This window comes from Macaca fascicularis, chromosome 15, assembly GCF_037993035.2.
Source record: "Macaca fascicularis isolate 582-1 chromosome 15, T2T-MFA8v1.1".
In the NCBI taxonomy this organism is placed as follows: domain Eukaryota; kingdom Metazoa; phylum Chordata; class Mammalia; order Primates; family Cercopithecidae; genus Macaca; species Macaca fascicularis.
In genome coordinates this window covers 17,039,550-17,056,566 of record NC_088389.1, presented here as the reverse complement: position 1 = coordinate 17,056,566, position 17,017 = coordinate 17,039,550, and the positions used below count along the sequence as shown (strand labels likewise).

General features: G+C 45.7%; 1 protein-coding gene across 33 annotated transcripts in view; it reads left to right on the top strand.

The window, feature by feature from the left end:
* The window catches only part of RALGPS1 (Ral GEF with PH domain and SH3 binding motif 1), a 309,728-nt gene that overhangs the window by 37,930 nt on the left and 254,781 nt on the right, over window positions 1–17,017 (top strand). For all 33 annotated transcript variants that reach the window (XR_012424392.1, XR_012424394.1, XR_012424393.1 and 30 more), the window contains exons 2-3: window positions 8,443–8,564; window positions 12,660–12,767. Coding sequence is in view for 29 of the 33 variants with exons in the window: in XM_074016522.1 (XP_073872623.1) it covers window positions 8,508–8,564; window positions 12,660–12,767 (165 nt within the window). In the remaining 4 variants the exon portion in view is untranslated. The remainder of the gene's footprint in view (window positions 1–8,442; window positions 8,565–12,659; window positions 12,768–17,017) is intronic.

Below are 17,017 nucleotides of genomic sequence, written 5' to 3'. Positions count from 1 at the left end.
CCCAGCATGCTGGTATTGCACCTGTCCCTTTGTTCCCCTGTGCATACACACATGCCCAGCGCCCACCACACTCAGCCCACACTTTACCTCTCATTCATCCTTTAAGACCCAGCTCAGTGGTTCTACTCAGCAATGTCGTCTTTGACCCCCAAAGGCATTGGTCACCGACGACTTTGTGCTCCAGTGAACCACCTGGTGGGTGGGTGTTGAATAAACACATGAATGAACTAAGAAGCAGTGTGTGGCAGTTAGGCCCCCATCTACTCATTCGTAACAGCCTCAAACTTAGAAGACATCCTTGATTCCTCTCTCTTCTTTTCCCCCTGCATGTCGTCCGTCAGTAGGTCTTGTCTGTGTAACCTCCAAAACATCTCCTGGATCCATTCCCCATGAATCCAAGCTGCTGCTGTCTGTTACCTCCTAACTGACTTAACTGCCTCCGGTTTTGGCCTTTCCAGTGTAGTTCTCCACAAGGTAGCCAAAGTGATCTTCCAAAACAGTGCCGATCAGATCATGTCACTTCCCTGCTCAACACTCTCTAGCACAGCCGGGTGTGGTGGCTCATGCCTGTAATCCCAGCACTTTGGGAGGCCAAAGCAGGTGGATCACTTGAGGTCAGGAGATCAACTCCAACCTGGTCAATGTGGCGAAACCCTATCTCTACTAAAAATACAAAAATTAGCCAGGTGTGGTAGTGGGCATCTATAATCCTAGTGCCTGTAATCCCAGCTACTGGGGAGGCTGAGGCAGGAGAATCGCTTGAACCTGGGAGGTGGATATTGCAGTGAGCCAAGATGGTGCCACTGCACTCCAGCCTGGGACCTGGGTAACAGAGTGAGACTGTGTCTCAAAAAGGAAAAACCTCTCTAGCATACCCTCCAGTATACTCCAAATGAAACCCCAGCTCCTCACCATGGCCTAAAAGGCCATTCATGCCCTGGCCCCAGCCTGTCTGTCCACTGCTTCCAGGTGACTCAGCTCCAGCCACGGCCTTCTCCCTCCATAATAAACCTGCTAGGCTCATGTGCATCTCATAGCCTTTGCACTTGCTGCTCCCTCTGCAAAGAATACTCATATTCCCACTGGTTTGTATGGCTGCCTCCTTCCTAAGGTTTCAGCTCATATATCGCATCCTTAGAGAGTCCTTCGTTGACCATCCCGGCAAGTATCATCTTCCACCCTATTTCATTTCTTTATGGCATTTATCAGTATCTTAAGTTACCTTCTTTGTTACTTGAATTTTCTGACTCCCTTCCTAGAATGTAAGTTCCGTGGCAGCAGGGACCTTCTGTGCCTGCCCACCTTGTGTGCCCAATGCCTGGGACAGAGGTTCTTGAGTATCTATGAATTTGGGTGGAAAAAATGACATTCATTAACTTTGAACTGAAATTTAGCATTTCTCTCATTTATTAATATAGACAATGAACCATAGTAATATTAATAGTACCTAGGACTTGGTCACCAATAGAAATCACACATATTTTCTTTTTTTTTTTTGAGACGGAGTCTTCCTCTGTCACCCAGGCTGGAGTGCAGTGACGCGATCTCGGCTCACTGCAAGCTCTGCCTCCCAGGTTCACGCCATTCTCCTGCCTCAACCTCCCGAGTAGCTGGGACTACAGGTGCCCGCCATGACGCCCGGCTGATTTTTTGTATTTTTAGTGGAGATGGGGTTTCACTGTGTTAGCCAGGATGTTCTCGATCTCCTGACCTTGTGATCCGCCCGCCTTGGCCTCCCAAAGTGCTGGGATTTCAGGCATGAGCCACCGTGCCCGGCCTACAGGTATTTTCATGTCATAACATTTGTGAGCAATCCAGAACATCTGTGCTCATAACTACTTTGAAATTATGGTACTTATTAGACTCCCCAATAGTTCTTGTTATTGAATACAGTAATAAAGATACATATTCCCTTATGTAAATACATATATTACTACATAACGAATTATTTTAAAATAATTTAATATGTATATTTAAATTTTTTTTTGTATAATTTTGTGCATTTTAAAACATTTCTATGAGAAGGAGCCCAGAGGCTTCACCAGACTGCCAAAAGGGTCTAAGACACAACATCATTAGGAACTGTCGGTTAGGACAGTGCCTAGCATGAGGTAGGGGCACAGTGAGTGAATGAATAGTGTGTGTCTTCCCCTTTCCAGTGAGCCAATGCATTTTCAGGGTCAGGTTTCCTGTGGATTGGCATAAACTTGATGTTTAGGAACGAGCCTTGGTCAAGGTGTTGTGGAAATCTACTCTTAACTGCCTGGTGCTGACAGAGAGGCATTTATCGCAGGGCCCTGGGCTGCTCTCCTTTTCTTTCAGACACAGGCTCTTTCTTCAGTTCCTGCCTGTGCATCTGCTTCCTCCCCCTGCTTTCTTCCCTCTGACCAGACTGTCCCTGCATGGGGCCACCGTCTACTCCTGCGGGTGTGGCACCTTAGCTTAGTTGACCAGCAGAGACTAGTATCTCGGGGTCCTGAGTTCTTGGGAGAACCAGGGGGCACCCTAGTCTAGTCAGTCTGGCTGAGGACGCACAGTTCCCTATCTTCAGAGCCCACTCTGGGTAGGGAAGCAGTTCTCAGGGAGGGGCTAGGCCAGGCTGACCCCCTCAATGGGAGTCTGCTCCCTGATACAGAACTGGGGGTTCAGCCAGGCCTCAGGGACTGAAGTTGGGTGGGTGGGGGTTTCTCTGAGCCTTGGAAAGGACATTCTGTTATACTTGATCCTGTGCTTTCCTAGCATGTGAAGTATCACTTGTCTGAGAGTTGCTGCCTATAAAATCGGCCATTTTTGTCAGGGACGAGACATGCCAGAGTCAGATTGGAAACACGTGCTCTGTCTTTCCTTCTAGGTCAGATCTCCCATAGAAAGCATAATGGGTAACACACTATGGCTGCCACACTTCATCTGTAGGTGGGTTTGGGCCACCGCGGGAGGGTAGGCAGGTTGAGAGGACTCCTGTACTTGGACCCCTGGACTCAGCTATGCTCCCTGGGGAGCCTGGAACCCATTGCTGGTGATCCCCTTCCCAGCAGTGGAAGCCCATGGTTTTACAAAGCATGATACTGTTCTTTTGCAAACACTTAATTTTTTGTTTGTTGTAGGAAAAAGAATAGGTATAAATGAATAGAAAATTGTAGGATAACACTGACACCAATAGTAACTGATAATCTTGATTGAGTGCTTGCCCTATGTCTGGCCCTGATGGAGCATTTTAAACACATTTCCTCATCCAGTGCTCACTTGGACTCTTATAAGAGGCAGTATCAGGGATGGTGAAGAGTCCAAGCCTTGGCATTGACTGACCAGGGTTTGAACCTCCCAGTCCTGCCACTAACTCGCAGCAAGTCACATTACCTCACTGTGCTTCCATTTCCCTGAAGTCTAAGTTGTCTTGACCTCATGGGGCGGCTGTGACAATTAAATGAGCTAATCACGTGATGCTTAGCCCGATGCCTTGCACAGCACCTGCACTCACTGTTAGTGCTGGTGTTGGTGTGTGGAGCGGAGCCACCCAGTGATGCTGAAGAAGTGAGTAGCATGGTGGTGCCCTTCAGATGGGCAGAGGGTGTGCACTGATGGCCAGTGACAGAAGAGGGTCTGAGAACTGTGTTGAAGGCTTTGAGACTTGAGAATTCAGTTGTTAGGAAAGCAGGGAGAGCAAGGCCTCTCGTTTGGGCCAGGCTGAGCAGACTGAGCTCCGTGTCTGTGCTCCCCTTGGGAAGAGCTACAGAGTGCCAGGCACACCCAGAAAGCAGCCAAGCCCATGTCAGCCTGGGCCTGAGACAGGCTGGATCCACTCAAAGAGGATCGAGCTGGCTGTCTTCCATTTGGTCTCCTGTGGTGACTCTCTGTTAGGCCTGGATTGAATCACTTTAATCCTGTTTGAACTGATCTGAACAGGTTCCATCCATACCAGCTGGTTTGTTTTGGCTTAGCACAGACAGGCTGAGTTGGTCAGCCTTATACTGCCTTTGAATCTTGAGCTGGATTTATGTTTAGTCTCAGTCTTTGGTTTCCCATTTTGAAGTGTATGGGTTTTTCAGGGGAGTTTCTATTGGAGGGTTCCAGCCACTCCATCCTGGGAGCCTCTCCTTGCCTCCAGGGGCTGTTTCCCTCCCCTCCGTGCCATCTCTTCTGCACTAGACATTCCTCAAAGTTGTTTGCTTATTAATAGTATCCTGGCTAAGTGTGGTGACTCATGCCTATCTATAATTCCAGCGCTTTGGGAGGCGAAGGTGGGAGGATCCCTTGAGGCCAGGAGTTCAAGACTAGCCTGGACAATGTAGTGAGACTTCATTTCTACAAAAAATAGAAAAAGGTAGCTGGGCATGGTGGCACGTGCCTGTAGTCCCAACTGCACGGGAGGCTGAGGATCCCTTCAGCCCAGGAGTTTGAGGTTGCATTGAGCTATGATTGCACCACTGCACTCCAAACTGGGAAACAGAGCTGTCTCTTAAAAAACCAAAACAAAACAAAACAAATATATATATATATATTTCAAGGGGAATAGGGGAGAGAAGAATTAAACATGTAAGTTCAGATCACCCTCATGAAACAGCTGAAGGTACTTCTTTTGTTGTAGTATAATTTATATTTCATAAAACCTACCCCTTCTAATGGTATAATTCTATGATTTTTAGTGAATTTGTAGAGCTAACTGCCACCACGATCCGGTTTTAGAACATTTCCATCCCTCAGAAACTCCTGTGTCCTTGTGTAGTCAGTTCCGCCCCTGCCCCCGGCCCACCAGTGATGTGCACTTTTGTCGCTCTAAATTTGCCTTTTCTGGACATTTCCTAAAAATGGAATCATAGTACATTCCTTTACATCTGCCTTCTTTCCCTGAGCATGTGTTTTAAGGTTTGTTGGTGTGGTGACTGTAGCAGTGTGTCACCTCTCTGTTTTGCTGGGTAGTGCTCCATCCTGCGGATGTGTCGATTGAATTTTCTGTCTGTTTACCAGGTGATGAACATTTGGAGGGTTTGTAGCTTTTGGCTTTTATGAATAATGGTGCTGTAAGCATTCGTGTTCATGTCTTTGTGTGGACATATGTTTTCTTTTTTTAGGTAGATACCTAGGAGTAGAATTACTGGGTCATGTGGTAAATTTATATTTAACTTTTTAAGAAAATACCAAACAATCTTTCAAAGCGGCTGTGCCATTCTGCCTTCCCACCAGCAGTGCATGAGGGTCCCGTCTCTGCATATTTTTGCCAATACTCATTATGGCCTGTTGTTGTTGTTTTCTTTTGTTTTTAATTATAGCCATCCTGGTAGGTATGATGTGGTATCTCATTATGGTTTCATTTGTGTTTCCCTGATGGCATTTCTCTTATTAGTCATTCCTGTATCTTCTTCTTCTTTTTTTTTTGAGATGGAGTCTCACTCTGTTGCTCAAGCCGGAGTGTAAGGTGCAATCTCTGCTTACCGCAACCTCTGCTTCCTGGGTTCAGGTGATTTCCCTGCCTCAGCTTCCTAAGTAGCTGGGATTACAGGCATGTGCCACCCGACCCGACTGATTTTTGTCTTTTAAATAGGGATGGAGTTTCATCATGTTGACCAGGCTGGTCTCAAACTCCCGACCTCAGGTGGTCTGCCCGCTTCGGCCTCCCAAGGTACTGGGATTACATGTGTGAGCCACTGTGCCTGGCCCATATATCTTCTTTTGTGAAATGTCTGTTCAAATCTTTTGTGGAGCTGCTTTTTCAACCTGCAGTAGCTGTGGATCTGTGGTTCTTGGTGACGGCGAACATGGCTTCTCTCAGGACAAAAATGACTAACAAATGAGACTTCTCAGCCTGTCTCCTCTCCTTGCTCATAAAAGAGGACTTTGGCCTCTCCAGCTCAGCTGTTTCTCTAAGGAAAAACTTTACCTGACCAGCTCTTTTTTTTTTTTTTTTTACTATGAAAATTATCAAGCACTTGGAAAAGTGCAGAGACTGATACGATGAACTCCTCTATACCCTCTTGTCTAGATTCAGCCATCGTTATCATGCTGCTGTATTTGCCTTATCTCTACTCACGTGTATTTTCCTGACCCATTTGAACCTAAGTTTTAAACTCACTTTACTTCTGTATGTTGACACACACCTCACAAAGGATAAAGACTTTTTCCTACTTAACCTCTGCGCTGTTATCATACTTAGGAGAATTGACAGCAAGTCAGTGGTACCCTCTAAGAACCATAGTCAGCTTTCTCCCAGTTGATTCCCAAATGTTGTTTATAGGGCGGGCTAGTTCTTCTGAGTGTTCTTGGGAAGAATGGGAAGGTAGAGGGCTCACAGGATAGAACTGAGGAGGGGATAACTGAAGTGGTTATATTGTATTGGAGCAGCTTTGAGGGATGAGAGAAGAGCCATTGTCAGCACTGGAGATGTACCAGGAGAGAACCAGGGTCATTTGGACGTTCCTTTTTGGTTGCTTGCCCCTGTTTCTTTTTTTCTCTTTTCTTTTTTTTTTTTTTTTTGAGACAGAATCTTGCTATGTCGCCAGGCTGGAGTGCAGTGGCCCGATCTCGGCTCACTGCAACCTCCACCTCCTGGGTTCAAGCGATTCTCTTGCCTCAGCCTCCTGAGTAGCTGGGACTACAGGCGCCTGCCACCACGCCCAGCTGATTTTTGTGTTTTTAGTAAAGACGGGGTTTCACCATGTTGACCAGGCTGGTATCGAACTCCTGACCTGAAGTAATCCGCCCTCTTTGGCCTCTCAAAGTGCTGGGATTACAGAGCCACTGTGCCCGGCCGCCCCTGTTTCTTTGACAGCATACTGCTGTGTGCCAGGCCCTGTGACTGAGGGACCTGGGAGGGTTGCAGATGGAGTCAATATCATCAGGCTGACTTTTTCTTCTTTTTGAGCTACCTCCAAAGACTGGAGCCAACTGCAGTTATCCAGGCAAATCATCTTTCGCAGTGACCTTTGGGCTAGATCTTGCCCTCCAGGACTGATTTTCACATACGCATCACAGATTCGGCATTTCCCAAATCAAATTCATCATCTTTCCCCCAAATCTGCTATGTCACCTCTGTTCCTTCCTTGAAGAAGGACACACCATCCTTCTGGTACCTCATGCCAAAAACCGTCTCATCCTCAGCTGGTACTTCTGCCTCCCCTCCACTTCAGTGCCTGGGGAGTCTCAGTCCTTCCCGTCTCTCAGTCTGGCTCCTCTCTGACTTGACTGCCTCAGCCTCAGCTCAGGGGCCCTTCCTTACCTCTTGCCTGGATAACTGCAGTTGGTTCCAGTCTTTGTCTTCTCCTTGCCTTCCTCCCCACCCCCTCCCTACTCTCCTGGTCACTTGCCACTAAAAAGCTGTCAGTGGCCACAGCTTTCTGTGTTCAGTGATGTGGTAAATGCTGTGTTATAGGTGTGTGCACTTGGGTGACAGAACACTGGCTCTGCTTTGGGTTGTTCAGGCATGATAGCCAGAAGAAGGGATGTTTGAGCAGGGTCTTGAATGATGACAGGGTGATAGGGTGGCATGAACAAAGCCATCAAATAATGAGCTATCTGCCTCCCCTGCTGCCTCAGTTTCCCCACATGTAATAGGGTGTAATGATAGGACCTACTTCAGGATTTTTGGGTTAGATGAGTTAATGTATGCCAAGCATGGCATATAGTACTATATGGGGTTAGCTATTACCCAGGTTATTATTGATGAAGAAGTGTGGTGCCAGGGGAACACAGAAGAATTTGCTTGTCTTCTTCACCCTGCCTTTGTTTTAAAAGAAAAATCAAGGCTGGATGCGGTGGCTCACACCTGTAATCCTAGCACTTTGGGAGGCCGAGGTGGGAGGTTTGCTTGAGCCCAGGAGTTTGAGACCAGCTAGGCAACATACAACATAGCAAGACCCCACCTTCACAAAAAAATTAGTGGGACATGATGGCACATGCCTGTAGTCCTAGCGACTTGGGAGACTGAGGTGGAAGGATCACCTGAGCCCAGGAGGTTGAGGCTGCAGTGAGCTGTGATTGATCCACTGCACTCCAGTCTGGGTGACAGAGCGAGACCCTGTCTCAAAATGAGTAAGACAAAGATCACAAACTCTAGTGCCTGCAAGGGCCAGGCACGTACTGAAATGGTTGCACAAGCCAAGTGGGGACTAAAAGGCCCTGCTCCAATCCAAGGGGCAGCTGCCACTCAGCTGGCTGATGGTCACCATGCAGGAAAATGGGCCCAGTATTGCCAGAAAAGTCAGAAATCCAGAGTTCTATGTGAAATCTTCCAATTTTTAAATATTGGTAATTAATTTTAAAAATACCAATACCCTATACAAGCCCATCAAACTGTGTCTGTGGGCCATAGTTCGCCTGAAAGCTGCTAGCTGTTGACCTTTCTTTAAAGGTCTCCTCAGATGATCTGCTCAAGTCTGGTACAAATTTCGCCTGGGGATGGGGATAAATTTGTTTTGAAGACTGGTTTTTATGAGCCCCTTTGCCTTGCAGGACTTCTCCAGACAGGTTATGTTACCTGCAGAGACTGCCCTGAAGCTCCCTGTGGCCTGGAGACTATGTACAAGAGGAATGGTCTGATGGCTAGCGTGTTGGTCACCTCTGCCACTCCACAGGTACTGAGGCTGCAAGAATTGGGACAGTGGGTAGAGGGGTCTCCTTTCAGCTAACCCAGGCCCCAGCTGAGGCTTGGACAGCAAGGCAGTAGGGCACTATGAATACCACCATTCTTAGCACTCCTAAGGCCCCTGGCCACGCCAGGCGTGAGATTTGGGAGGCAGTCAGTCCTAAGGATCAGCATGTTTTCTGAAGTCGTTCTCTTCAAAGAAAAACAAATACCTGCCCAGTCCAGTCGTAGCAAGTGCCACATTCCATTTTGGTGGCAAGAAGGGATCAGACCTTTCCCAGGAAAAGCCGCTGCTGATTATAAATAAGTCACACACATTCCGGAATGAAGTCAGACAGAAGTCATTCCAACTGGCCCTGGGTTCTTATTTACCTTGCTCAGTAGGAAATGGCTGTAAGGACTGGTGGTCTGCAGTGGCCTGGGCTAGGGCCCCTGCCGTGGGGTTTGGGAGTTTGCTTTCCACGCTCAGTCATGGCACAGAAGCATGCAGGAAGAGTGGGTGCCATTTGAGGCCCAGGATGCCACCACCCTATTGTGTGTGAAACGCCTCCTCCTCTGACAGATTGGCAGGCCATACCAGGGTTTAAACCCACAAGGCCCTCCTCGTTATGCTGGGCTTTTGAAGTGATCCTGGGTAACCAGCCAAAAAGTCACAGGAATCAGTTCATTTCTTTTTTTTTTTTTTTTTTTTTTTTTTTGAGATGGAGTCTGGCTCTGTCATCCAGGCTGGAGTGCAGTGGCCGGATCTCAGCTCACTGCAAGCTCCGCCTCCCGGGTTTACGTCATTCTCCTGCCTCAGCCTCCCGAGTAGCTGGGACTACAGGCGCCCGCCACCTCGCCTGGCTAGTTTTTGTATTTTTTAGTAGAGACGGGGTTTCACCGTGTTAGCCAGGATGGTCTCGATCTCCTGACCTCGTGATCCGCCCGTCTCGGCCTCCCAAAGTGCTGGGATTACACGCTTGAGCCACCGCGCCCGGCCAGGAATCAGTTCATTTCTTATGAACCTTTCAAAAAAATTCGGTGTTTTGATCTCTGGTCCTGAAATCGGAATAGGTTTAAGTAAAGCTGCTACTGCAGCACCAATTGTCATTACCCTCATCGTCATCACCAATGATGTACTTGGGGCAGCTTTTGATTGAACATGTCCCCTTGTATGATTGTGTGTGTTTGGGGCAGATACAATGGTGTGTCACTGGAAAGTTATAATACCTGAAATCCTGGGAATGGATTCCTTTTTGTAACTAGAGGAATCAGACTTCTATTTCCATCTAGAGTGACGCTTCTTTCTTCTCTGGTCTGTGTGTGTATATGTGTATGTGTGTGTGTGTGTGTATATATAAGTGTGTATATATGTGTATACACGTTATACACATTCACACATATTTGCTGTGTATATGTACATATATGTGTATCCAGCACAAGGTAAGTACTCAGTAAATATTTATTGAATAATTGAATGAGCAAATGGATGAATACATGTATAACTGAAGTGCTCAATAAATTTTAATGACTGAGTGATACATTTACACACATATAGCCCCATAATTTGTTGCTTACTATATACCAGGCACTTTTTTGCATGTTCCATGGGCATTGTCTAATTTAATATTCACAATAACCCCATCAGGTATATATTATTATTTTATCCCCAGTTTATAGATGAGGAAGCTAAGGCACAGACAGGTGAACAAGCTGGCTTGGAATCACACAGCTGCCAGGTGGGTGGGGATTCAAACCCTGACTCTCGAGCTGGTGCTCCTAACCATGACATTATACCATCCAAAAGAAAATCCATCCTGTCACCCTGATATATTCTGCTTTCTGGAAGGTGGGTGTAGAAGTACAGAACAGTTTGTACAGAATTGTCTGCTCAGGATCTCCGTATAAGACTGGGAGATGTAGTAGACTGCCAATTCCAGCAGCATCAGCAGAAGTCTTTGTAACTTTTCCAAAGTTCATTCTGCATAGGTTCTCCTCAGGGGAGACTGTCCTGTCACTGTGGAACTTTAAAAATAGTCATGCCTGGGCCAGGTGTGGTGGCTCACGCTTGTAATCCCAGCACTTTGGGAGGCCGAGGTGGGTGGATCACCTGAGGTCAGTAGTGTGAGTCCAGCCTGCCAACATGGCGAAACCCGTCCCTACTAAAATTACAAAAATTAGCCAGGCGTGGTGGCGGGTGCCTGTAATCCCAGCTACTTGGGAGACTGAGGCAGGAGGATCACTGGAACCCGGCATGTGGAGGTTGCAGTGAGCCGAGATCACACCACAGCACTCTTGCCTGGGCGACAGAGCAAGACTCCCACTCAAAAAAAAAAAAAAAATAGCCATGCCTGAGCTCACCCGAGTCCCCTTGAGTCAGCTCTCCTGGGAGTGGAGGCAGATTCTGCCAGTTACTTTTTAAGCTTTATTTTATATAACCCGTACTATAGCCCTGGGAAGTAGGTTTAATATCACCATTTTACAGATGATAACTGACTCTGTAAAACGAAGTTATTTGTCTGAGTTCAGATAGCAACTGGTGTGGAGCTGGCATTTTAATCAGGCCTATCTGACCTCAGAGCTCTTAACCACTATGGTATCCTGCTTCTTAAGATCATTTTAAGAGTTTTTGGTATAGTAGACTCATTTTAAAATCTTTTGATGACACAGGCCTATCGAAATCTACAGGTTTAAGTTCCTGCTCCTCTTTTAAACCTTACATTTCCAGTTGTTGACTACTGGTTTCCCTCACTGGCCTAAAAACACTCTAGTTTTCAGGAAGATTACAGAGTTTTTCCAGATATAGCCATTTTGGAAAGAGTGAAATAAAGAAGAATTAATAAAAGCATATTCTCTAAATCCCAGTCCAAGATGTTGAGGTTAATGGAAACCACAAAATCCTCCTTTGTGAGCTGAGACTAATAAAATCGTTTATGAACAGGGCACAATTTTTGGGCAGTAAGCTTGATTAAGCTTGATGAAGTTAAATTAAAGAGAAAGTATATTCAACTTTCTGGGATCCCCAGTGTTGAGATTCATGAAATCAGCCACATTTGAGGAGTTTTAACTTGCCTTTTTATGGGAGACTCCCTTCATATACATGCAGGAGGCAGAGTGTCCTTAGCACAAAGGACTCTACTAAATATAACTTTCACACCGGCCTCTAAAGCCAGTTGGTTACCTCTCAGCTCATTAGCAAGCAGGCTTTGAATTCCAAGTGGCCTGCATGATAAATAAGCCTTGAGAGCTACTTTCACATTTTGTGTAACAATTTCCTGCAGTGACTTCAACTAGGAAAAAGAGAGGTAAAACCAGGTAATGTTCGAAAGACATCATGGAAGGGCCGGGCGCGGTGGCTCACGCCTGTAATCCCAGCACTTTGGAAGGCCGAGGCGGGCGGATCACAAGGTCAGGAGATCGAGACCATGGTGAAACCCCGTCTCTACTAAAAATAGAAAAAATTAGCCGGGCGCAGTGGCGGGCGCCTGTAGTCCCAGCTACTCGGGAGGCTGAGGCCGGAGAATGGCGTGAACCCGGGAGGCGGAGCTTGCAGTGAGCCGAGATTGCGCCACTGCACTCCAGCCTGGGCGACAGAGCGAGACTCCGTCTCAAAAAAAAAAAAAAAAAAAAAAAAAAGACATCATGAAGCAGATTGTCTCCTCAGGCCTCCTAAGACATGCAGTCCTGTTCTCCCTCAAGGAAGATTGGGCTGAAATTTTTTACCCCACCAGTAAAACACTGGCCAGAGAAAGTTAGGGTGTGGCAACTGAAGGTATGTGTTTTGGGGTCAGATAGATACAAAAGTAAGTTTACTTTCTGGCTTTCCCTTTCATAGCTGAGATACCTTGGAGAAGTAACATTGCCTCTACTTCCTTATCTATAAAATGGGAACAATAATAATGTGTATTCATAGGGCACACATGAGAAGAAAATACACATGCAGTGCTTAACACGGTGCCTGGACTGGGGTAAAGCTCTAATCAATAGAAGCTGTTTTTATTGTACTATTCTATTGCTCTCCCATCCTCAATTCCAAGGAGGTTTGGGAGGCAGTGATTCCAAGTCAGATCATTCAGTTAACACCATCTCTCCCTGCTCTCTACAGGGCAGCAGCAGCTCGGACTCTCTGGAGGGCCAGAGCTGCGACTATGCCAGCAAGAGCTATGATGCCGTTGTCTTCGATGTCTTGAAAGTGACCCCAGAGGAGTTTGCTGTAAGTGAAACAGAGCTGGTGTGGGTGGCTGGGCACCACAACAGGGCACTAGAGGGAGCCACCACTTAGGCTTTTGGCTCAGATTGGAAACGTTCTATATGCCCAACAAGAGGGTTGTGTTGAGTAAAGTATGTACCACCCTTTATGAAATACAATGCAGCATTAAAAAGGGTGCTGTCCTGAAATTAACTGCCCTGGAACGCTGTATGCTATATATATATAAATGAAAGGAGCAGACTAAAGCACAGTTTGTGGAGAACATGCAATTTTAAAAATGCATGTACAGGCTGGGCGATTTGGCTCACGCCTATAATCCCAGCACTATGGGAGGCTGAGGTAGGAGGATGGCTTGAGCCCAGAAGTTCGAGACCAGCCTGGGCAACAGAGGGAGACTGCCTCTCCAAAAATTGGAAATAAAAAAATAAGCCAGGTGTGGTGGCACACACTTGTAGTCCCAGCTACTCAGGAGACTGAGGTGAGAGGATTGCTTGAGCCTGGGAAGTTGAAGCTGCAGTGAGCTGTGATCATGCAACTACATTCCAGTCTAGGTGACAGAGTAAGACCCTGTCTCACAAAAAAAAAAGAAAAAAAAAAGCATGTATAACACACATATGACATGTATTTGCATGAGGTCTAGATTTTTTGTTTACATATTCATAAATATCTGGATCTATATAGCCAAACATATTATTTACTGTAGTATTTGGTCATAGATTCCAGGTAATTAGAATTAAATTTTTCTATTTGTTTATGTATACTTTCTACATTTTTATAATAACCATTTTCTATAATGATAAACAATATTATTTGGGCAATTAAAAAAATATAAATTAAAAAAAGATGTATTTTCAAACAGTGTGTTGATCCTGGTCTAACTAAGGGACAGTCCCTTGTGGTGGAGCAGTGTTGGCTCCTTGTTTTGCCATGACTTGTTTTCCTCCTTTTGTACCTTGATGGTAGAGAGAGAATATTGACTCTGGGGTGACCTCAAATCTGATTGTGAGTGTTGTCCAAGCGTTGAACTTCTCTCCAGAACCCTGGAAGTGTTTCCAACCCATACCCACGTCCTCTCTACCCTCTTTGGTAAAAGAAGTTTCTTGTCCTCCTGGGTGCCAAGGGAAGTAGCTGGGCCCCATGTCATTGCTCTGCCATCATTGGCTGCTTCTATGTTTACTTTGTGCCAGGCCACACTGAGCCTGGCACATGCATCATCTCCTTCAGTGTGTCTAAGGGATCATTTTAAAACCTTCAGACTCTCTAGTGGCTCCCTCCTACTAGAATGAGACCCGGAGTTCCTCCTGAGGCCTCCAGTACTCTCTGTGGTCCGGCCAAGCCTCCTCTTCTGCCCCCAACTCCAAGCTCTCCCACTATCTTTCTTCCCCAGGCTCACCTGCATCCTCTGTCCTTTTTTCAGTCTTCATGGCTTTTCCTTAGTTGTCTGCTCACTCTGTGTTCCAATGTCTGTCCTCAGGACTTCCACTGAGCTAAAGTAGCATCTTTCCATCATTATCTTTCTCCTTAACTCTGCTCTGTTTTTCTTCATAATTCTTATTACTACCCAGCATTACATTATAGAATAATAATTTATTTTTTTTTTCAAGACAGCATCTCATTTCATCACTCAGGCTGGAGTGCAGTGGTACAGTCACAGCTCACTACAGCCTCAATCTCCCTGGCTCGAGTGATCCTCCTGCCTCAGCCTCCCAAAGTGCTGGGGCTACAGGTGCACACCAACATGCCCTGCTAATTTTTTTGATTTTTAGTAGACATGAGATCTCACTGTGTTGCTGTGGCTGGTCTTCAGTTCTTGGACTCCACGTCAGCCTCCCAAAGTGCTGGGATTGCAGGCGTGAGCCACCACTGCCGGCCTATATGATAATAAGTTTTTATTTCATATCTCTTCCACTGGAATATAAACTTTCTAAGGACGGGAACTTATCTGACTTGTTCACTGCATTTTTTCCCAGTGCCCAAAAAATTACTGGCTCATAGTAGGTGCTCAGTAAATATGTATTGCCTGAAAGAGTTCAATTCTTTTTTTTTTTTTTTTTTTTTTGAGATGGAGTCTCGCTCTGTCACCAGGCTGGAGTGCAATGGCGGGATCTTGGCTCACTGAAACCTCCGCCTCCTAGGTTCAAGTGATTATCCTGCCTCAGCCTCCTGAGTAGCTGGGATTACAGGCACATACCACCACGCCCAGCTAATTTTTGCATTTTTAGTAGAGATAGGGTTTCACCATGTTGGTCAGGATGGTCTCAATCTCCTGGTCTCATGATCTGTTCGCCTTGGCCTCCCACAGTGCTGGGATTACAGGCATGAGCCACCGCACCTGGCGAAGAGTTCAATTCTTACAACAACTCAATGAGGCATATCGTTAGCTCCCAATTTTCTGATAAAGTAAGGATCCGACAGATTAATTTTCTTACATGGATTATATAGCAAGGTATTGGCAGAGCCAGGTCTGAAACTCTCATCTCCTAATTACCCATATAATGCTAGGAAGTAATATTAAGAACATCTCTTATTTTTGAACACTGATTATGTCTAGGTCTTGTGCTAAATGTTTTACATGCTTTATCTAATTCATAACAGCCTTACAAATTAGATATAATTATTATTCCCAATTTACTGGTAAGTCAGTCAACACTTGGAGAAGAAAGTTGTCTCTTCACACAGGTAGTACATGGCATAGCTGGGATTAAACCAGGGCTGTCTGGCACTGTAGACCAGTGATTTCCAATAGAAATACAATGTAAGCTCCGTATGCAATTTAAAATTTTCTAGTAATCGGCCGGGTATGGTGGCTCATGCCTGTAATCCCAGCACCTTGGCAGACTGAGGCGGGTGGATCACCTGAGGTCAGGAGTTCGAGACCAGTTTGATCAACATGGAGAAACCCCGTCTCTACTAAAAATACAAAATTAACTGGATGTGATGGTGCATGCCTGTAATCCCAGCTACTTGGGAGGCTGAGGCAGGAGAATTGCTTGAACCCGGGAAGCGGAGGTTGCGGTGAGCTGAGATTGCGCCATTGTACTCCAGCCTGGGCAACAAGAGCAAAACTCCGTCTCAAAAAAGAAAAAAAAATTTTCTAGTAACTACATTAAAAAATAAAAGAAGTGAAATTACTTCTGATAATATGTTTTATTTAACCATATATATCCAAAAATATTACCATTTCAAAATACAAGCAACATAAAATTATTAAGATACTTCATATTCTTTTTTTTTTCAAACTAAGTCTTCAAAATCCAACATGTGTATATGTGAGAAACAAGGTCTCACTCTGTTGCCCAGGCTAGAGTGCAGTGGCTATTCACAGGTGCAGTTACACCACAGTGCAGTGCCTTGAACTGCTGGGCTCAAGTCGTCTTCCTGCCTCAGCCTCCCAAATAGCTCAGACTATAGGCTTGTGCCACTGTACCTGGCTCCAATGTATAGTTTTTACTTTATAGTGCTAGCAACATTTCAAATGCTCAGTAGCCACATGTGGGTAGTGGCTACCATATTGGACAGTGTAACACTAGAGTCTGTACTGTTAGCCACAAAGCTGTATTGTCTCTCCTTTACAGGACTTCATGGATCTCGCAGTCTGATGGCCTAGCTTCTATGTTCTATTTATGTATGTTTACTTGTACTTTTAAGAGTCATGTTTTTTAGCTTCATGAAAAAAGCAATAATGAGGCTTAAAAATCCCTTTATAGCTGTTTACTCTGTGGAATGGCAGAGAGTTAGACTGCATCATAGGAAAACATTGCCTAACAGGACTCCTTGGTGAGACTCAGAGCCTGGTTTTCTAGCCTCAGTCGTAGGGTATTGCTTGGCTTGCTTCAGGCTGCCTTTCTGAGACTGGGAAGACTGTAGGGAAGGATGGTGAATACTTTTTGAGAATGCAGTGCTAAAACTTTGGCTGTCTCTGCTGGAGCTAGTGTGTCTTTAGCTTACATGTGAAACCAGGTCTCTGGAGTCTTTGGCCTCTGGGAAAGCACTGGAGTGCCTAGGTGTTAGAATTGAACCAGACCAACTGGCATTTTAGTTTCCTGTCTAGTGAAAGAAAAAACCCAGACATGAAAATCCACTGAAAGAATTATTTGATTCTGGGAAGATGGTGGTGGCAGTAGCGTATTTTTAAATTCTCTCTTAATCCGCATTCCCCCACTGCCCCACTATGAACGTTCGGAACAACTAGATAGCAAACCCTGAAACCCGGGAACAAAATTGTAGTAAACCTAGGTGACAAGTTATCCTCA